Source organism: Bombina bombina, chromosome 6 (genome assembly GCF_027579735.1).
Source record: "Bombina bombina isolate aBomBom1 chromosome 6, aBomBom1.pri, whole genome shotgun sequence".
Lineage (NCBI taxonomy): Eukaryota > Metazoa > Chordata > Amphibia > Anura > Bombinatoridae > Bombina > Bombina bombina.
In genome coordinates, this window is record NC_069504.1 from 653,364,021 (window position 1) to 653,387,634 (window position 23,614).

Sequence of the window (23,614 nt, forward strand, 5' to 3'; positions counted from 1 at the left end):
GTATTAGTCTGAAATGCCTGGTCCTTAAGGGGTTAAGCCTCTTTTGACAGCCCACTGATCACATGGCTATTACTTATCTATTTACTTGCATTTTAGCCAATTAGTGCAGTGTCTTGCTTAAAGGGACAGTCTAGACCCAATATTTATTCTTTAATACTTATTGTTACATACCAGACAAGCATTTTGCAACGGTCTAAACATTTATAGGTTTGTAAGAAGTACATGAAGCTTTTAAATAATCATCGTTTGTTAGCAACTGAAAATGGCCACCAAGCTCCACCCACTGCTTTCTTCTTGTCCAGTTAGTCCTTTTCTTGTGTGACAGTTTAGCAGTGCACGTTTAATATTTTTCAGTTAGCTATTTCAAATTGTGCATGCTTAGTTTTTTGCCTCAGATGGAAATGCAGGGGACATTTATTGTAGCCGCACCGACATCAGTTCTAAGAACTATTGATAGTTATTGTGGTTGTCTAGTGGCAGTGCTGTTTGCTTTTTACTTGTGATTTTTTTTCCATATAAAAAAATCTCTCTGGTAAAATTGATTTATATTATTGTATTATATTATTGTTAATAAAGTCTAATGAAGTTTAACAGAGTTTGAACCTCCCCCTCATTTAGTGTATAGTTGAGTCGGTAGCTACTGTCCATTGATAACATTATGCATCCCTCAGGACAGAGATTAGAAATGCTTCAGTAAACACTGCTGCTGTGAGGAGCAGGAGCACAATCTGGTTAGAGGGATAGTGAGATCCTCTAGTAATGGGCAGTAACACTTCTTACAATACATTAAATGCAAGCTTGTCAGCGGTCCTGCTCTGTGATCACCCCGCACTGTTTGTAAAACATGGTGCTTACATTTCTGTGTGGTTATTTTGCTCCCCTCAGCTGTAATAGGACTATTACACCTTAAGTGGATAAGACCCTGTGACAAAGGAGGATTCTCAGGCCCAAAGGCAACCATTCAACCCTTCATTGGATTTAATTTGCTTTTATTAACCTAAGTGTATAGATTATATATATATAAATACAGTGTGTGTGGGTGTATATATATATATATATATATATATATATATATATATATATATATATATATATATATATACACACACACTAGCTGTTGCCTGTTGCCTGTGGCTTCACTCGCGTGGATTTTGTGATTTGTATATATAAAAAACAAAAACAACCACTCGCAACGACATGTGCCCTCACATGTGTGCCATTTCATGTTGCACACTCGCTGACATGAACTTCTTGTGTTTTTGTTAATTCTTGTAATCTAAATAAAAATATTCATGTCTGTAACATCTTTGATTTTGAGATATACAGTAGGTATCCTCATAAATCGCCCCCTCTTTTGACCCCCCCTTAAGTGGATGTTTGGGAAATGGTAAAACACTTGTTTCTTTATTTTCAAGGAGAATCTAAATACCAATTTTCATGTCTGTAACATTGTCGGTTTTTAAAATATTGGTATCCTCATGAAAAAGTTCACCCCCCTTTTTCACTCCCTTAGGGACGTCATTTCCAAAAATCCTTCCTTAGTGGGTGCCTATGTTATAAAAACAAAGTAACTTCCAAATTTCACGTTTCTAGGTTAAATGGTTTGAGCTGGGCGATGATGAGTCAGTCAGTCAGGACTTCATATATATATATATATATATATATATATATATATATATATATATATATATATATATATATATATATATATATATATATAATATATATGTGTGTGTATATGTATATATATATATATACTGTGTGTGTATATATATATATATATATATATATATATCTATATATATATTGTGTGTATATATATATATATATATATATGTGTGTGTGTGTGTGTGTGTTATACATACACACATAAAAATGCATTATTTGGATGCATCTACAAGAACAATGCATAGAATGGAAAAAAGAAAACAATGTGTATGTGGTTAAAACTACTGCAGTAATAAACCCTGTAGCATATACGCTATATACATATATACAGACACACATATATATTTACATACACTCACAGATATCTGTAGATACACACATGTATATACTTACACACACACATACACGCAGACATATAGATACACACACACACATATATATATATATATATATATATATATATATATATATATATATATATATATATATATATATATACACACACACACAGACAGATACACAGAGACATACATATACACACACACACATATATATATAAAGATACACACACAGATATAAATATACACACACACATATACAGATACACACACAGACATAAATATACACACACACATGCAGCTACACACACAGACATAAATATACACACACATATACAGATACACATAGACATATACAGATATACACACACATAAATATACACACACACACATACAGATACACACACATAGACATAAATATACACACACGCATATATACAGCTACACACACATAGACATAAATATACACACACACATATACAGATACACACATAGACATATACACACACATATACACACACATATACAGATACACACACACAGACATAAATACATACACACACACACATATACAGATACACAGACATAATTATACACACACATATACAGATACACACATAGACATATACACACACATATACACACACACATAGACATAAATACATACACACATATACAGATACACACACATAGACATAAATATACACACACACACGTATACAGATACACACATAGACATATACACACACATATACACACACATATACAGATACACACACACAGACATAAATATACACACACACACACACTTTGATGCACACAGAGGTGCTTAGTATTAGCAGAATCAATTCAGATAGGAGAATGTAACATGTTTAATAAACATTTGGTTTACTCTGGCAAACTCCAGAAACTATGCCCACAAATAACATGACTTTTTTTTAAAGGCAGGCAGTCCTTAGTGTTGCATCTATGGGATAGATAATATCACCCCTGATAGAAAGGAGGTCACAACTGTAAAGACAATACTTGCAACACTGCAGTTGTGTAAGACACAACATATATTAACAGCATATGGAAATTTGAAGTCAGTACACATTTCTTATGGATCAAGTGTATGAGGAGATTCAAACCATCTAATACACTGTCAGCCCTTTAATTTTAATACCCCCCTCCTCCCCCTCACTATCCTAGCCAGACTGTTTAAAAGCTCCTGTTCGATCTCTCCCCCAGCAATAACGTGCTCATACAGATTCAGAACCTTGTCTGTAGGTTTGGTGATTTATTATTTGAGGGTCAACACTAAGCCCTATTTTTGTTATTCCACTTTAAGTGAAGCCGGACAACTGAGGTTGTAGGAAGCAGAGGGCAAGCTGGAGCAGCGTGTGTGTTTGCTGTGACGAGAGACAGGCATAGGAATTTCAAGAGAAAGGATCAGATGTAACAGCAGCTCCCTTCACAAAAGGCTTTCTGTGCGTAGCTGCTTGAGGACAGAGGACAGGAGCGTTCAGGAAACATATAACAGGGTATGCCAGCGATAGGGACAGTGATACAGAAATCCCCCTCACCTCCAAACATTTTTGCTACCAGCAGCAGATTCAGCAGAGAGTTCTACCTCTGCTCACTTTATCCACAGCTGATGCGGCTCTGCATTTACCGTCCGCTATGACAGCATAGCACTATGCAGAGCCGGAACAAAATCTTAACATACAGTTTCTGGGGAATGATTAGGCAGAAACACTCCTCTATAACAGCTGCGCATGCACATCAAGGTAGTTAAAACTTATTTACGAGTCGCTCATGATTGGTAACACTAGAGATAGCAAACTATACACCAAGCGGTGGGCGGAGCTTAACCTCCATTTTTAACTGCAAACGAGCAGTGGATATTTAAATTTTTCCTGCACATCATAGAAGCAGAGAGATGAGGGACATGTTAAACAGTGTTTAAATGGCATTCAACAGTAAGTTAACAAAAAATATACTGGGTGTAGACTGTCCCTTTAACTCCACGGGAGAGAGAACAATGCTATCTATATGGCCCACATGGATTAGCCTTGTTTTGTTGTGAAAATCTGTTAAAAAAGCATGTGATAAAAGGCTGTCTGCATTGGCTTAGAAACAGGCAGAAATTTAGAGGTTTAAATGTTTAAAGTATATTAATACAACAATGTTGGTTGTGCAAAGCTGGGGAATGGGTAGTAAAGGCGTTATCTATCTTTTTAAACAATAACAATTTTGGTGTTGACTGTCCCTTTAAGAAAATGAGCATCAAGTATTGTCTCCACTTGCTGCAACAATAGTGCATTGGATGTCGCCATTTTAATAGGGTCTTTATGTAGTCGTGGTACTCTTCTAAATAGTATAAGTGCAAGTTGTTAAAAAATATGCCAGATTATCCTCAAAAAATCCCCTTCTTTATAGGCATAAATGCTTATGACCTTTCTCCAAAACTGTTTTTCTTACCCTGTATTTTCTATGATGGGGGGGGTCTTGGAGGCCTATCCACTGCTGTGTTGCCACAGGCACCAAAGGTCCGCTTTGAGAAAACTGGCAACGTTCACAAAAGAGATATATCTATCTGTGCAGGATTCATGATTCAGGTAGAGCATGACATTTTAAGCAACTTTCTAATTTACTCCTATTAGCAAATGTTCTTCGTTCTCTTAGTATCTTTATTTGAAAAGCAGAAATGTATTATTATAAATTATTTGTAGAGCGCCAACAGGTTCCGCAACACTAAAGACATCGGTCTAATATGCAAGGTGACAGTTATGGGAGACAAAGGGATAGCGGGCCCTGCCAACAGTTTCACTGTTGTAAATCATCTCTCATGAAAGTGATCTACAAAGCAGCAAGGCTTGTAGCTTAGAAGTTGGCACACTTTTGGTTCAGCACCTTTGTAGTGCTTGCTGATTGGTGGCTAAATGTAGCCACCAATCAGCAAGCGCTACCCAGGGTTCTGAACCAAAAATGTCCCGGCTCCTAAGCTCACATTCCTGCTTTTTCAAATAAAGATACCAAGAGAAAGAAGAAAATTTGATAATAGGAGTAAATGAGAAAGTTGTTTAAAATTGCATGTTCTATCTGAATCATAAAAGAAAAAAATGTGGTTTTCATGTCACTTAAGCATGTAAAGGAATGAATATTAAGGTAGTAATTTACCACACCGTTTTTCTTAAATATTTTTCCCCTGAGCAATTTCAAATTCTGTTTACTAAAATGGAATGTGGGGCACATCACTGTGTCATTTTAGTGCATACGTTTGTCCCTTTCACTTATATGTGATAATATCTTGTGAATTTAGAGTTATACTTTGTAGGTACATTTCCTTTGTCAGTATTCAGAATACATGGAATTTCTTGTGATGCCTATTACTCAAGATGAATATTTTTGCTACTCTGTTTTCCATTGTACTAAATGATAAATGTTGCTTCAATGCAAATACCCTGATGTCTATCGTTTTGTCAACTTATTTAAGAGCTGGCACTCGGAGTTCTTTGTGAGATAAGTATTGTTTGTATCTTTCCCAGGTCTTCGGTGAAATTCGGAATGAACATTTCTCTAATGTCTTCAGCTTCCTGAGTCAGAAAGCACGCAACCTGCAAACACAGTATGATGTGAGTTAAAACAGTGAGCCCAAAGTAGATAGTTTTCTGCTATATAATAACTTTTTGTGTCATTCTGATACAATATGGGGGTTCGGATATAATCTATAGCATTACCTTATTTATTATTCTTTTATAGAAATATATTATTAATTTACATTTTTTCTTTACTGTTTTAGTTATTTGGAGGTTTTGTTAAAAAAAAAAATAAAATCTATTGAATTTGGTTATAATTATCTGGAACTGCTTTTGATCAAAAATAGTTCTTGGACCTATGCATTGTACAGTTGTGACACAGAAATACCCAATATTCCTGAGTGAGTTAAAAAAGGGCCAATAATTAGTGGGAGCTGGCAGATACACAGATAAAGCACAATGCAACTGCCTAAATTAGGCTGTCTCCTCTACAGGCTGTTGAGAAGCATTAGACTGCAGTAGAGACTCAATTGCACCTTTAATTGTGCAATATGGCAGCAGTATTATTTCAATTCCAAAAAGAGCAAGGGGCAACATTAATACAGAAATCTCAGCTTTTCGTATCTGATCCGTGACTTCTTTGCTGTCTGCATTCTGAAGGAGAGATCCCTCACCCACTTCTCAGTGCCCATAGATGACTTGAGCTTTTATGGAACAAAGCCCACTCCTAGCATGAGTAAAAGCTGGATCCCATTCTTAGGCTTACCCTCTGCCCCTGTTGTGCTGCATTTTGATTTATGACACCGAGCAGCAGCTCCAGATTCTCATTCTGCTTTAGTTTTCTGGCCAATGATATAGTCAGCTGGAAAACCACAGGTCAGAGAGGAGAAAAAGCAGAGTATGGGTGAATATAAGTAATAGAAAGTGAAATAGGGTGTTTGGGTGACAGGGACAGAAGGCTGATAGGTAGGGTTTTATAAAGCCAAATATTATATTTGATTAATATTAATGTAAAATATATACTATCTATTGTTAATAAATAAATAAATATATATATATATAATATATATATATATATAAAAATGAGTTGTTGAGTTGACATTTTATGATGTAATTAGTGATTTTGTCTATGATGCTACAAAAACAAATTTGTAGGTAGGGGAGAGTTAAGTTTTGAATTTCCTAGCTTTTAAACATTTAAATGAATACTTAAACTGCGGCATTAACACAGTGTCTGTTTGCAATATCGTATATTATATAATATGTATATTTTTGCTGACTGGATTAGTAACATTTTGGGACATTTTTATGCCCCTTGTTATACACATAGTAAAAAATAAACGTACAATGGTAAATAATGATTACATAGTGTTTCCCCCTAATCATCTGAAAACTACAGGTTTACACATGGTAGTCATTTGTGTTAAAATGTTGAAGATTACACCTATTCAGTGTTCTCCCCAGGACCTATTTAGAGGGTGCACCATCTGGCTGATTTTACTCACCACCCTGCTAAAGTTTTAGTCAATATTAAGCTAAAATTAGATAATATTAAAAATGTTAATTTTTTTTATTGCACAAATTATCATTGAATACATTTATGTTAAATTGTGCAATTAATTTGTACTTTGGATAGCAGAAAATTCTATAATATTAGAATATTTTACACTGCCCCCACACGGCTACTTCATAGTGCCATCCGGCTACTTCATAGTGCCACCCGGCTACTTCATAGTGCCATCCGGCACCTTCATAGTGCCACCTAGCTACTTCATAATGCCACCCAGCTGGCAAAATGTTCTGTGGAGAACACTGCTATTTATCTTGCTAATGAATAAGGATACTGCTCTTTCTATTCTGAGCCATAACATTTTTTTATTTTTCTTCCCAGAAACGCAGAGGAATGGACATTAAGCAAATGAAAACATTTGTTGCCCAGGAGCTGAAGGGATTAAAACAAGAGCATCGCCTGTTGACTTTGCGTAAGAAGTTTCCTTGCTTTGCTAGAGCTATGCTATGACAACACATTATAGATGCATAATGCTATAAGTTAGCCCTGTCCATGAGCCTCTGCATGTAGTAGGACATTTACATCCTTTCCCCCCTATGCTCCTATTAAAAGGCTTTAGGGATAGGTCTCTTGTTCACTTACTACTCTTAAACACTGACCAAAATTATTTAAAGGCCTCATGTATAGCCTTGTGTACACACAACAAATGTGCCATGTTTTTTTTTTAATTCTTGGCAAAAAGGTTTAAATCCACTGTTTGTATTGGGAGAGGTGGATTAACAAGGGAAACAGGAGTGGAAGTGTTGTTTTAGGGGAAAATAGGTCATGTGTGTGTTGTGGGGTTATAAACAGAGTCCAAGGGCCTCCGGTTACAACTACTGCTCTTATATTACTCATTCCCCTGCACCAGCTGCATATCTGGCGCAGTTTCAAATAAATAATAATAATTAAATAAAAACAAATATGATTTATGCTTACCTGATAAATTTATTTCATGGTGGTGAGAGTCAGCGATCAATTACTCCTGGGAATTACTCTTACCTGCCACTAGAAGGAGGCAAATAATCCTAAACCCCAAGAGCCCTATAGAACCCCTCCCACCTCACTGGTAAACTAATCTGACGTAAAGCCAAGCAAAAAATGTAGGAAAAGTAATAGGAGCAGGGAAAAAAATGTGCGCAAAAATAAACCAACACCAAAATAAATAGGGTGGGGTCTCATGGACTCTTACCACCATGAAATAAATGAATTTATCAGGTAAGCATAAATTATGTTTTCTTTTATACAGGTGGTGAGAATCCACAATCCATTACTTCTGGGAACTAATACCCAAGTTGTGGAGTCCATAAGTAATAAGGGCGGAATAAAAAGAACATCTTTTTTTCACAGAGAAACTAAATCCACAATCTAAAAAGAAAAACACAGGATATATAGTTAGTTCTTTTTTTTTTTTTCTTCATGCAATTAAAATGACCGACAGACAAAATCAAAATTAAACTGAAACAACTGCAGAAAGAACTTCCCTACCAAAGGCTATATCAGAAGCAAAAACATTAAAATAGTAGAACTTAGTAAATGTATGCAAAGAAGACAAAATAGCTGCCTTGCAAATGTGGTGAACAGAAGCCTCATTCTTAAAAGCCGATGAAGTGGCAACTGATCTGGTAGAATGGCCAGTAATCCGTTTAGGTGGAGACTGTCCCACCTCCAAGTAAGCCTTTTGAATCAAAAGTTTCAACAAAGAAGCCAATAAAAAAGTTGGCTGAAATTTTTAGTAGCATCTACATAGTACTTCCAGACTCTTACAACATCCAAGTTATGAAGCCTCTCTGAAGAACTCTTAGGATTAGGACATAAAGAAGCAACAATTTCCCGACATATTATCCGTAGATGCAAACTTAGGTAAAAGTCAAATTTAGTTCTCAAAACTGCCTTATCCTGATAATAAATAAGATAAGGAGGATCACATGAAAGGGCTGATAACTCAGACTCTTCTAGCAGAAGAGATAGCCAAAAGAAACAAAACCTTCCAAGAAAGAAGCTTAATATCAACCGTATGCATAGGCTCAAAATGAGGAGCCTGCAAAACTTTCAATGCCAGGAGAAATTGGCTTAATTCTAGCCAAAGCTTGAACAAAACCATGAATGTCAAGAAGAACATTACTAATCCGCTGTACTTCCTCTTGCATTCCTTCTGCCGGTTTACTTACAGTGGTGCATACTGTTTGTGCTGGATCTCTAAGCAGAGTTTATTACCAGTTACACAGGCATTTAGCTGTGCTGACTCATAACAGTAAGCAAGCAAAACACTGCTAAATGCTTCTGCCTGTGTAATTAGCAACAATAAACACCGGTCAGACAGCTAGGGTTCTTAATATTTCTGATTATTTTATCTATATGCAAATTCTCCTTTTATAGGCACACATATTTTTTTACAGTAGCCACACAATTGCTACATTTCAGAGATTAAAAATATTTAATGTATAGACCATTACATCACTGACATATTTTCCAAATGTAGGACAGAAATACAGTACTAGTAATCATGCAGGTGTCTTTTTAGGAATGTATAAGGGGAGGACATAAGGGTTTCCAAGCAATTCCATCACAAATGGGGGGCATGTGTACTTGGGTTCTTTGAGTGGTTCCTTGCAGTTCTCCATTCTGTGCGCTGTTGTTCCTCAGGCCACAGCATGCTGGGACTGGCAAACTCCAGTAGATGCCTACAGCCAAATTAAACCAAGCTGCAGATAGCTAACATTAGGCAACATATCAGTAGTGTTAAGGACCATGATGTTAACCCATTAATTTTTTTAAGATGCCACAGTGTTTGCAATATATATATTGTTACAAATCTGTGCCTACTTAGATATACTCTTCAACAAAAGATACAAAGAGAATTAAGTGCATTTGATAGAAGTATATTTATTGCATCCTCTATTTGAGAGGGGTCCCTTTATTGAGAGTAATCTGATATTTATTTACTATATGTCAATATATTTCTAGATATTGGTGCCTGTGAATCCATCATGAAGAAAAAAACGAAGCAGGATTTTCAAGAGTTGATGAAAACTGAACATTGTGAGTAAATCTGTATACTCAGTCTGTGGAATTCATTTTACAAGGATTTCAGGAATTCTGACAGTTAGGGAAGGATTTGTAGCCTAGCCCTGGAGTCTATTATACAACTTGCAAGCCCTGTTAATCTGTTTTCTAACTGAATGATATAAAATGTGTGTGTGTGATACACATGTATTCAGAAGCACTTTTACTGAGGCTGCACACCAAGGGATTTGTAAAAGCAACAACTATCACATGCCTCATTAAAATATCTTTCATTCAAACTTTGTTTTTATAAAAGTCAATATGTTTGTCTTGACTTATACAATTTTAAAATGTAAAGAATAAATGAAGTAACAATTCCGCACCAATCCTATCTGTCTCTGTTGTGACTCCTGTGTTATCCTATATATTAATAGTTTCTCAGGACACACAGTGCACGGTGGTAGTAATTATAAGAGATGTAAAAAATATAGAGAATTAATGAGTCCCTAGGGACTACCAGACTAACATTTCCAGCACTTGAGTCATTTACCATAGGGTAAAAAAAGCTTCCTGGTATAGGAATTGGCAGACGACTAGTTGATTTAATAAGAAAATAGAAAGCAGTTTAGTTGCTCTCATTGAATACTGGCTATTTATGCTGTCTTGTTTTGCAGTGACGATTGTGTATACGTGTCTCCTAGAAGGGGAGGCTGCCTCAGCAAGAGTAAGTCCCACTATATATTAAACAGAGGTTCAATGCCGGATGTTTCAACACCAATTTAAGCTGGGTATGAATTAAAACCATTCGAATGACTGGTGAATTGGTTTTCACTACTGGGTGGAAAATTTGGATATAGGAACATTCATACTGTTACAACTACAGTTGTGGAAACTTTAATTATCCATAGAAGGCCCACGCTTACACCAAGTTTAGGTTGTAGAACATTAAAAATTTGTATTTTGTTATTAAACCCACTATATGTCTACCAGCTCCTACATCAGGAAGCTTTTTTTGAACTTTATGGTAATAACTCAAGTGCTGGAACTGGTAGTCTGGTAGTCCCTAGGGACTCATTAATTATTATTATTTTTTCTTCCAATTTAAAATTTGTCTAACAAGCCCCTCATCAGTCTTAGACAATATCATCTGGTTATATGGAATACAAATAAGCCCTACTCAGCACAATGTTTTTGCTATCATCGTTATATTACAGCATTACTGGAAGGATTTGAGATTCGAGAGAGTATCAGTTTTATAGAAGAGCACATAAACAGGCAGGTAAGTCGATTCTAAATCCATATAGATCTAATGCATTAATTGAGTTAAAACAATCTGTTTGCTCTGTGATCTGATTTCTAACAGAATTTCTGTATCATGAAAATGCGGACTTTCCTTCATCCATAGGTTTCCCCCATTGAAAGTTTACGTTTGCTTTGTCTCTTGTCAATTACAGAGAATGGTAAGAAAATTCTATTTTTTTATTCACTACAGCATCAGCTGTTTTGTTGTTTTTATTTTAATTTTTTTTAATTTAAAGGTCATAACTGTTCACATTCCTACTGTGTTTTATTTTTAATTTATAGAATTAAAAGTATAGGATTTTTTTTTTCAACCAACAATAAGCCACGACTAATCAAAATGTATATCCTATAATGAAAGTATGATGGTCATCTTTTTATTTCTGTTATTTAGTTTTCTGTAATTTTTTTTTCTTCTTTAGGTTTGATCACAAAAGATTATCGGTCACTAAAGACTCAGTACTTACAGGTTTGTGTAAATAATCCATAGCCCAAGAGCAGTTTTAGCTTTTATGACAGGGATGAAACTCTAGGCAGTTCATCATAGCTGTGATATTCTAAAGAAGAGTTTTACAAATTGTGTTCTGTTTAACCTGGGCTTCTATAAAATGGTGCTCAATACGTCTCTTTTTGCCCTTGGGTAGACATTTTAGGGTCTTGGAGAGGGATTGCATAGTTTTGAAAGAAGATGTATGTACATTTTTACTGTGAAAGGGGAAGTTTATTGTCTTGGTGTATCATTTTTAGTTTTTGGGGTTATTTTAAGAACCTTGGGGTATCCTCAATATTGTTAAGCGAGAAAAAATGTTCACAACTGAATCTATACTATAATTTGTAACGCATCCGTCGCCAGTTGCGCACGTATCCTCAAAAGAATGTTGGCTGCGCGTGCAGCCAAAATAATCCACCTGTATGCAGCGAAGCTGCATCCAGGTGGATTCTGAAAATTGCAGGGTGGATTCTTTCTAAAAAAAAAAAACCTAAAAAACACTTGACCGCCCGCAAGAAATAAAAAAAAAACAAGTAACACCCACACAAAGTATAACAAAAAAAAAACTAACCTCCCGCACAAAGTATTAACAAACACCTAAACCGCCAACCCCCACATCGCAAAACAATAAAGTAATTAACCTCTAATCCGCAAATAACATAATTAAAATATTAAACCCTAAACCGCCAACCCCCCGCATCGCAATAAACCTAATTAATCTATTAACCCCCACATCGCAATAAACCTATTTAACCTATTAACCCCTAAACCGAAAAAACCCCACATCGCAATAAATCTAATTAACCTATTAACCCCTAAACCGACAACCCCCCACATCACAATAAACCTAATCAACCTATTAACCCCTAAGCCAACAAACCCCCACATCACAATAAACCTAATTAATATATTAACCCCTAAACCGCCAACCCCCCCCACAACGCAAATAACTAATTTAATTACTAAGCCCCCTAACCTAACATCCCCTAAATTAACCCCAATTACTACTAAATTACAATTAAAATAAAAAATCCTAACATTAAATTACATAAAAAAATAAACAAAGGAGGGCGGAGCCTGCAGGCATCCATGATGGCTGCGAGTTGCTAGAGCTCCTTACACAGAGAAAGGGCTTTCTTTAGAAACAAAGGTCATATTCGTTCAAGTTTTTCATCCGACAGTGCATCGGATACCTAAAGACCCCAGGAACTAATGGTGCTAGTTTGACTTGGCAGATGGGGAAACAGACTATACAAATCCCGATACTGCAAATTGTAAGGCCTAAATAGAGGCGCCAAACTACAGCCAAACAATAACGGACAAAAAGTTAACAAGCAGAAAAGCCGAGCATACCGTTAACTGCACGCAGAATCCGCAGTGTGGCGATCGGGTTCCTATCCCTTGCAAGGTGCAACTGAGAGACCCCAGATGTCGACGCTGCACGACTCCATCAGTAAACCGTGAGTACGGAACATTAGATGTCAGACTGTCACAGCGCGATGCGCTGACTATATAGCGATCCACAAGTTACAACACAGGACATTAATTAAGCTCCATGATGAGCGTATCCCATATCCAAAGAGGCGACTAAACAATACCAATACCCACACACGTGAGGGGCAAATAGTGTATATATACACACTGATCTCAGCTCTACACCCAATATAGACACAGAAGACCTGTCTCCTAGCCTCATTATATGAAAATATCAACGTTGTCTCAGGACTACGTAGAAAGGCCTCACTTAAGCCTTATTACCGTAATACAGACCTCTTCTATATATATATAAAGAGAGAGATACCTCAAGCCAGAATCCAAGATGGCTCTGCGCAAACCGTCAAAACCAGACAAACAACTAAAAGGGCACAGCTCCTCTCAGAATACAGTTTCAAGCTTCTTTAAAAACTCAGAAAAGAAAAAGTCCCCACAACATTCTTTAGGGGAGGAAGACGACACGGAGCAACATTTCAATTCACAGTCCAGTCCCCCAAACTCACCACAATATGGCAAAGATAGAGAGGCAGATCAACCAGCTACCCTTAAAGAGATAGTCACACTGATAGATCAAGTCAAATGCTGTATCAAACAAGAATGTGCTGACCTCAAAAAGGACATCACAGATTTGGGGGCCAGAGTAGAAACATTAGAGGGAGATCACGAAGACATCTGCAACAACATGGCAGACATGAACCACACGGTGACCCAGCACGACACCCTCATAAAGGACCTTGAAAATAAACTGGATGACCTCGAAAATAGAACGAGACGTTGTAATTTAAGATTTAGAGGCATCCCAGAAGAGGTTCAAGGTACAGAGATAAAAGATTTCCTACAGGGTTTGTTTCAAGGTATGCTACTCTCATCAGACCATGAAGAAGACCGACACATCCCTCTAGAAAGGGCACACCGTTCTCTGAGACCAAAGCCGCAAGGCGACCAACCTCCCAGGGACATTATAGTATGTTTCTTAAGTTACCAGGACAAGGAGACGATTCTATTTCTCGCTAGAAAACAAGCTCACCTAATACATCAAGGCTCAAGGATCCAAATATTCCAAGATCTCTCCTTTCGCACACTTCAACAGAGGAAAACATATAATGAGCTGACTTCACACCTTCGCAGCTTAAAGATCCCCTACAGGTGGGGGTTCCCAGTGTCCCTAATAGTTCAGAAAGAAGGACGTCGGTACGAATGCAAAGATCCACTCAACGCATCTCAATTCTGCAAAAAACTGGGGATAACCGCTCCACCACTGGGTGGTTCGGAGACCCCACAACTCCATCAGGAAGATGTGCACCTTCCCAAAGGGCAACGAAAAAATTTGCAAGCTTAAACAAAAAGACTTCCACGAAAACGTCAGATACCTGACCCGTCTGACAATCATGAAATCCGCTGAAAACACAGATGAGTTGATTAATGACTTGCCGCTCCTTTACTTTATATGTTTTATCATCTCACCTATAAGTTAGAGATGCCTTTAAACTCTGCACTGTTATTATATTGTTGATTGTTAACCTAAATTTGTTTACCAGTTTATGTTCCTATATATCACAGGTAAGAAATATGACCTAACTAGTATTGATTACGGATATCAGCCTTAATTCTGTGATTTGTTCCTCATTTTTTTTAAATTTATTGTTCTATTCACTTTAGTTTGTTTAGTTATTATACTAACACACAGTTACAAGTAGTAACATTCAGACACCACACGAACATCACCACATTCATATCATAAACACCCACACATACACGTTCATAGTTTGACTTCCATTTGATAAACAGCATCTTGTACTGACGCAACCACCAAACAGGATAAGCTATACGTCCTCAACTTGAGCATAAATATTTATGCTCATGGCACAGATAAAAATGACCACTACGAACACCTCAGGAGAGTTTAAGATCGCAACACAAAATGTTAAGGGTTTTCTGTCCGCAGAAAAACGATCTATAGCATTTCACGATTTTTTCAAGAAAAAGATAGATATTATATTGTCCCAAGAAACACATTTCAGACGAAGCAAAGAACCCACTATCACAAACAGGTACTACGCCAAACATTATTTTAGTTCAGGCCTAGATGGGAAAAATGGGGTATGCATATCCATTAGACAAGGAATTCCCTTTGAATTATTAGACAACTTCCGAGACAAAGAAGGTAGGATCCTGATTCTGGTGGGATTATTGTACAATAGGCCTATCACCATTGCGAATATTTATGCACCCAACAAGCCCACACACCCATTTTTTAGATTAGTCACGAGATCTCTCCTAGACATTGCAAAGGGACCAATTCTGCTGGGTGGGGATTTGAACTTCCCAATCTGTCCCCCCCTTGATACATCTTCAGGGAAATCCTACATCTCCATTAGACACATTAAAACTAACTATAAGACACTCCAAATCCCCACATTATTCGATACCTGGAGACTGGTTCACCCAGAGACCAAAGATTTCACATTCTTCTCCAGCCCTCAGCGTAGTTACTCTAGAATAGACTATATTCTATGTTCCCAAAATATGCTGACAAATCTTAAATATTCAAAGATATCACATACCGCATGGTCCGATCATAGTATGGTTATCACGTCATTTACATGGGCCTCTAAACCCAAACCTCAAAATAACTGGAGACTTAACGACAATATATTCACTGACCCTATGGTAGTAGAGACAATTGGCAAACGCACCGAGGAATTTTTCCTACATAATGACCCACTGATTACATCGACAACTAACAATTGGGAGGCATTTAAATGCACCATTAGAGGAGAAATAATCCAACATACACACAGACTACGTAAACAGAGGTCCACAGCATATCTCTCTCTTATAGCTGACTTAAAGAAAGCAGAAACATCCCATAAATCAGACCCAAAATCACCCCAGTACTTGACGGTTTTAAACGCAGCCAGAAAAGCACTAAACGAGCACTTAATTCACAATGCACACATGAGAGCATTGACCACTAAAGCTAAATTCTTCATAGAGAATAATAAAGCAGGGAAAATGTTAGCCAGATCGTTAAAAAAGAAAAAATTACGGACCCATATTCGTAACCAAAACCAAAATGAAAGTATAGCTGACAGCTTTGCAGACTATTATCGATCTCTATATAACCTAAATACACACAACACCTCTAATAAACTAGAACTAATACAACAATATCTCTCCAGAGTCCAGGTTCCAACGATGACCGAGACAGATAGGGAAAAGATAGCCTCCCCTATTACTCTACAAGAGGTCCTGGATACAATCAAACATTTGCCAATAGGTAAAGCACCGGGCCCAGACGGTCTTACATCTAAGTTTTATCAACTATACAATTTCCAATTAAGTAAACATCTCTTAACACTATACCAAGATATAGATAAGGGCTCAAAATTCTCTCAACCACTATTAGAAGCATCCATTACAGTAATCCCAAAACCAGGAAAAGCAGACGACAAAGTCCAAAATTATCGCCCAATCTCCCTAATCAATATAGACATGAAAATATATGCAAAACTACTAGCCACCAGACTAAATAATATATTACCCCAAATTGTCCATACCGATCAAGTAGGATTTGTGCAAGGACGAGAAGCAAAAGACAACACCACTAGAATACTACATACACTACAATACGCGACGGACGACAATACCCCAATGACTTTCCTTTCCACGGACGCCGAGAAGGCATTTGACAGGGTCGACTGGTACTTCATGTGGGCGACATTGACGAAATTTAACTTTCCCTGTAGATACATAAATAGGATCAAAGCCCTCTACTCAACCCCCTCTGGTAAAGTAATAGTCAACAGCACCCAGTCACACACCTTTCCAATTAGGAATGGTACAAGGCAGGGATGCCCCCTCTCGCCCCTACTATTCATTTTAACAGTAGAAATTCTTGCGACTATGGTCAGGACACACCCTCAAATCAAAGGCTTCACATATGGCCCACACACCCAGAAATGTTTACTCTTCGCAGACGACATAATATTCACACTGACAGAGCCTAAATCCTCAATACCTCAATTACTACAAACTTTCCAGGAATATAAGCAGGTCTCAAATTTCTCAATTAACTTGGATAAGTCTATGTTGATGCCCATTAATCTAAACCAGCCATCTACCCAGTATCTGACTGCACATACACAATTTGATGTAGTCCACTCAGTTAAATACCTAGGGACAATAATCCCAAACAAGCCATCAGAGATATATGAAAATAATTTTGTACCTATATACTTAGAAATAAGTCAACTGTTAAACACATGGCACAAGCAGGGACACCTGTCATGGATAGGCCGTATAAATGCGATTAAAATGTCTATCATACCGAAATACCTCTATTTGTTTCAAACGCTGCCCATTAGTCTACCCCAACACTTCTTTAATTCTCATCAAAAGTTGCTAGAGTCGTTTATATGGTCACATGGTAGGCCAAGAGTGGCAAGAAAAATCTTGTACCTGGCTAAAGAAGATGGGGGATTGAGTGTCCCAATCCTTAGAAACTATTATACAGCATCCCTACTAGCACGAATCGTAGCTTGGTGCCACAACAGCTCATCAAAACCATGGGTTCAGATGGAATCTCAATTAACAGGAATACTAAATTTATCCAATTTACCCTGGCTATTGAAAAAACACAGACCAAATCAGGTAGGGACTAATATCTTAATAAAAGCCACATTAGATGTCTGGGACAAAACACTTAAAGAACAGAATAACCTTTCAACTACGGTCTCTCCCTTATCCCCCATATTTCAAAATCCTTACTTCTTTCCAGATAAGTTAGAGGGCCTGGCGTACTCTACCCCTACACACGCAAGTGTCCCAATACATACACTTACACGGGAGGGCTTGTTCAGGAATCAACAGGAATTAAAAGAGGAAATGGGGACTCCTTTTGACAAATGGTATATATATCTACAAGCTCGACATGCAGTCATGACAGATACACAAAAACACGAACTCTTAAGACCCTTTATGCCATTTGAAAAGCTGTGTACAACTACGAGTATAGCAAGATCACATGTCTCTTTGATCTATGCCATATTGTGTAAAGGGATTCCCAAAACAACACCGTCCTACATAAAGCAATGGGAACGGGAGATGCAATTAGAATTTACTGAAACACAATGGGCTTACACATTTTCCTCCACTAGGAAATCCTCCATTTCAACCACTTTAGTAGAACTTAATTATAAGATACTATCCAGGTGGTATCTCACTCCACATAGATTAAACAAGATTTTTCCATCATCGTCCCCTCTATGCTGGAGGCAATGCGGAGAAATAGGGAACATGACCCATATTTGGTGGTCATGCCCCAAACTGAAACCGTTCTGGGACCAGATCACTGCATATATAAAAAATAAAATACAACTCAACCTCACGCTAAACTCCACTATAGTTCTACTGAATCAATTACCCAACCTTGGCTGTGCATATAGAAGAAAACTATTGTCTTGTATGTTGAGCTGTGCGAAAAGGCTAATCCCTAGGCTATGGAAGAAACATGAAACCCCAACCTTAACACAATGGATTAAAGAAGTTACCATGGTCCTAAAGTTAGAAAAAATGCATTATACTTAGTTAGGGAAAAAAGATTTCATACTAGAGGTCATATTCCTGTGGGAGTTAGATCCTACTAATGTTACTTAATCTTGTACTAAGGTCATTAATACGAAAATAAATAAGGTCTTGCTTTTTCTGTAGGATAATAGAACTTGCAGATATTTCATTTATATGAGGTCATTAAATAATTACAATATTTTATCATTCTAGAGCGAACTGGTTGCTCCACAAATATATATATGTTTATGTTTATTGTAAGATGCTTGTATATGTGTATTCAAATAATTTGTTTTGTACACAAGAAAATGGAAAACTCAATAAAAAACATTTATTATAAAAAAATAAAAATAAATAAATAAACAAAATTATCAAAAATAAAAAATATACCTAATCCCTATGAAAATAAAAAGCCCCCTCAAAATAAAAATACCCGCTAATCTAAACTACCAATAGCCCTTAAAAGGGTCTTTTGTAGGGCATTGCCCTAAGTTAAACAGCTCTTTTACATTTAAAAATACTAAGTCCCCCTAACAGTAAAAAAAAAAAACCCAGCCACCAAACACCCCAAAATAAAAAACCTAAACTACCCATTGCCCCTAAAGAGGCATTTGTATGGGCATTGCCCTTAAAAGGGCATTCAACTTTTTTTTTTTTTTACTGCGCTTAAAAGGGCAATCAGCTCTTTTTCAAGCCCATTAAATCCCTAATCTAAAAAAAAAAAAAAGAAAATCCTAAAACTATGCCCCAAATAAATACTCAATGTTCCTGAAGTCCGGCGGGGAAGGTCTTCTTCCAGGTGGCTCCATCATCTTCTATCTTCATCTGGAGCAAAGGCGGCACGGAGCGGAGGTGCAGAGCTGGCTTCCCCGATGCAGGGATCCTCTGCGGTGTGGAGACTCCTCTTCATGCGATCGTCCGTCGCACACTAAAGATTGAATGGAAGGTACCCCATATTTATTGGGGTACCTTGCATTCCTATTGGCTGAAATTTTGAAATCAGCCAATAGGATGACAGCTACTGAAATCCTATTGGCCGATTTCAAAATTTTGGCCAATAGGAATGCAAGGTACCCCAAATTGAATGCGGTACCTTGCATTCAATCTTCAGTGTACGATGGACATCAGATGGGGAGGAGACGCATCAAGGAAGACAGCTCTGCACCTCCGCTCCGCGCCGCCTTCTTTCCAGATGAAGATAGAAGATGATGGAGCCGCCTGGAAGAAGACCTTCTCTGCCGGACTTTAGGAACAGTGAGTTCCTATTTGGGGCTTAGTCTTAGGCTTTTTTTTTTTTTTTTTTTTTTTTTTTTTTTAAGATTAGGAATTTAATGGGCTTGAAAAAGAAAGAGCTGAATGCCCTTTTAAGGGCAATGCCCATACAAATGCCCCTTTAGGGGCAATGGGTAGTTAAGTTTTTTTTTTTAGTGTTAGGGTTTTTTATTTTGGGGGGTTTGGTGGGTGTGGGGTTTTACTGTTAGGGGGGATTTAGTAATTTTTAAATGTAAAAGAGCTGTTTAACTTACAGCAATGCCCTACAAAAGGCCCTTTTAAGGGCTATTGGTAGTTTAGTATTAGATTAGGGTGTGTTTTTATTTTGGGGGGGATTTTTATAGGGGTATTAGTTTAGGTTTACATTTTTTATTTTGGATAGCTTTGTTTATTTTTTTCTGTAATTTTTATTTTTTTAGTAACTTCATCTTGGGGGTTTGTATTTTTTTAAACATAGACTGCCCTCTGGGGCAGGCTTATCGCCTAGTTAGTTATAAAGCAAATGCTGTTTTAACAAAAAATTGTATAATGTGTTTCCAAGGATACATCAAATATCAACTTATTACAGTTACATACTTTTTCAGTTATTTTGATAGATGACAGAAGCTTTACAATTCTGTTACAGTTATTCATTAGCAGTCTCTTGACTTGTTATATGTTTTTTTTTTATAAAATTACAAATAATGTTTGAAATCATTACTTAATATAAAACTTCTTCCAAATATCAAGAAAGCTGTATGAGTCCAATTATAGTGGATCCACAATCTTCTTTTATTGCAGCTCATTAAGATTCATGGGCTGTTCAAAACCTCACAAGTAGTTACAGAATCTTAAATTTCTTGTGAGTGTAACTTTTTTTGCGCTATTAAAAAAAAAAAAAAAAAAAAGGTGTTACTCATACTACACTATAGGATCCCTCGCTCTTATTTTTTTGAACAATTTACAAAATCAACTGGTAAATAAAAATAAGATAAATAAAATAGAATAAAATACAAGTATAGGCTGATATCAGAATGGGTGAAATGTTATGCCAACTTAGATTTAAGGTGATTAAATCATAGCATAAAATATTCCTTTTTCCACAGGGTTTTGATATTTTATAGTTGAGCCACAAAGTATTTTCATTGGTATCTTTTTATTTGTAAGTAGCTTGGCCTATACATTGTAATTATTATACTGTAAGTAAGAACATAAACTATAAGTTCTTCAGATGTTGCACAGCATGTACTGATGGTCTTGACACTCTTTCTTCTGATTTATACACCACAGAGTTATGGCCCAGAACATCTGCTCACCTTCTCTAACCTAAAGCAGACGGGCCTCCTTACAGAACAAGTACCTGGTGAGGCACTCACTGCAGTAGAAAGCAGAGTCAGCAAGCTGGTCACAGACAAGGCCGCAGGTAGGAGAAGCAAAATATTACTGCACAGCTAAAGTGTAAACTTAGAGCCCTGATTTACAATTTGCTATTATTATATTGGGACACTACAAAAAAGAAATTGCAATATATTTCACAACATTTTTACTGTCGGTTCAGTTCTCATACAGTGTCAAATACGCTTTTCAATCATTTGCTTATATAGCAGTATGTGTATGAGCCATCAGTGCATGTGCAGCGAGCACCAGTGATGTCGCTCATAATTAGCACAACAATTTTTTTTCTACTATAATGCCCCTTTAATTACAACAAAGATGCATTAATCCTATTTCTGTTAGATGTTTATGTATTGTTTCTCTTTGATTTGTCCTTGATCATTGTCTTTTAAGATCATTAACAGCTTTTCTTTATTGATCTTCATCCAGAGGACGTTCATGTTATTTTAAGTACTATAATAATCATTTTGTCTTTTCATGTATAGGAAAAATTACTGATGCTTTTTCATCTTTGGCAAAAAAGAGTCATTTCAGAGGAATTAGCAAAAGGCTTGGTTTGGTAAGTATCCTGCTAAAACTTACAATGTTCTCCTTTCATTTATTATTCTGACTTTGCAGATATGTTGTCACACGTAATGTGCAATGTAAAAAAAAAAAAAAAAGTGTGGCTCTGTTCCCCTACATTGCCTCAAAATGCTATATAATGATTTTGTCTGTGTGAACATGAGCTGTAGTCTAAGTTCTGTAGCATCCTATAATAGAAAAGGCTAAGTGTGTTTGTCCGAAGCTGTCATGCGCAGTAAAGACAGCACGAAGACAAACACACCTGGTCTTAGAGTTTGTCTATCTGATCCGCTCCTGTTTGCGGCACGGTGCGGCTGCGCGTGCGCGAGAGAGAGATACAGGGGAGAGAGATAGAAAGAGAGATAGAAAGAGAGGGGGAGAGAGCAAAAGAGATGGGAAAGAGCTAAAGAGAGGGTAAGAGAGAGCAAAAGCGAGGGGGGAGAGAGGAGGGAGAGAGAGAGCACAAAAGAGAGGGGGGGGAGAGAGAGCACAAAAGAGAGGGGGAGAGAGAGCAAAAGAGGGGGGGGAGAGAGAGAGCACAAAAGAGAGGGGGGGGGGAAGAGCACAAAAGAGAGGGGGGGGGGAGAGAGCACAAGAGAGAGGGGGGAGAGAGAGAGCACAAGAGAGAGGGGGGGGGAGAGAGAGAGCACAAGAGAGAGGGGGGGAGAGAGAGAGCACAAGAGAGAGGGGGGAGAGAGAGAGCACAAAAGAGAGGGAGGGGGGAGAGAGAGCACAAAAGAGAGGGGGGGGAGAGAGCACAAAAGAGAGGGGGGGGAGAGAGAGAGCACAAAAGAGAGGGGGGGAGAGAGAGAGCACAAAAGAGAGGGGGGGGGGAGAGAGAGAGCACAAAAGAGAGGGGTGGAGAGAGAGAGAGCACAAAAGAGAGGGGAGAGAGAGCGCAAAAGAAAGAGGGGGGAGAGAGCGCAAAAGAGAGAGGGGAGAGAGCGCAAAAGAGAGGGGAGAGAGCACAAATAAGATGGGGGAGAGCAAAAGAGAGGGGGAGGGAGAGAGAGCAAGGGGTGGGACCGCTGTACTGCACTTTTCTGACAATCGGCTAGATTACGAGTTTTGTGTTATGAGGGGTGCGGTCACAGCTCACTTCCCTACAGTGCTGGTATTGCAGGTTTACAAAAACCCGGCGTTATCAGGCAAAAAGTGAGCGTAGAGCAAAATTGTGCTCCATACTGCACTCCAATACCAGCGCTGCTGAAAGCTGCGATGAGCTGGTTTTACGTGCTCGTGCACGATTTCCCCATAGACATCAATGGGGAGAGACGGCTGAAAAAAAGTCTAACACCTGCAAAAAAAGCAGCGTAAAGCTCAGTAATGCAGCCCCATTGATTCCTATGGGGAAACTAAATTTATGTTTACACCTAACACCCTAACATGAACCCCAAGTCTAAACACCCCTAATGTTACACTTATTAACCTCTATTCTGCCACCCCCGACACCTACATTATACTTATTAAC

General features: G+C 37.6%; 1 protein-coding gene across 3 annotated transcripts in view; it reads left to right on the plus strand.

Moving 5' to 3' along the window:
• VPS33B (VPS33B late endosome and lysosome associated) overlaps nt 1-23,614 on the plus strand; it is a 102,908-nt gene that overhangs the window by 38,842 nt on the left and 40,452 nt on the right. For all 3 annotated transcript variants that reach the window (XM_053717705.1, XM_053717704.1, XM_053717706.1), the window contains exons 13-20: nt 5,537-5,623; nt 7,419-7,509; nt 10,044-10,118; nt 11,297-11,361; nt 11,488-11,542; nt 11,804-11,850; nt 21,475-21,607; nt 22,065-22,138. In XM_053717705.1, the coding sequence (XP_053573680.1) occupies nt 5,537-5,623; nt 7,419-7,509; nt 10,044-10,118; nt 11,297-11,361; nt 11,488-11,542; nt 11,804-11,850; nt 21,475-21,607; nt 22,065-22,138 (627 nt within the window). The remainder of the gene's footprint in view (nt 1-5,536; nt 5,624-7,418; nt 7,510-10,043; nt 10,119-11,296; nt 11,362-11,487; nt 11,543-11,803; nt 11,851-21,474; nt 21,608-22,064; nt 22,139-23,614) is intronic.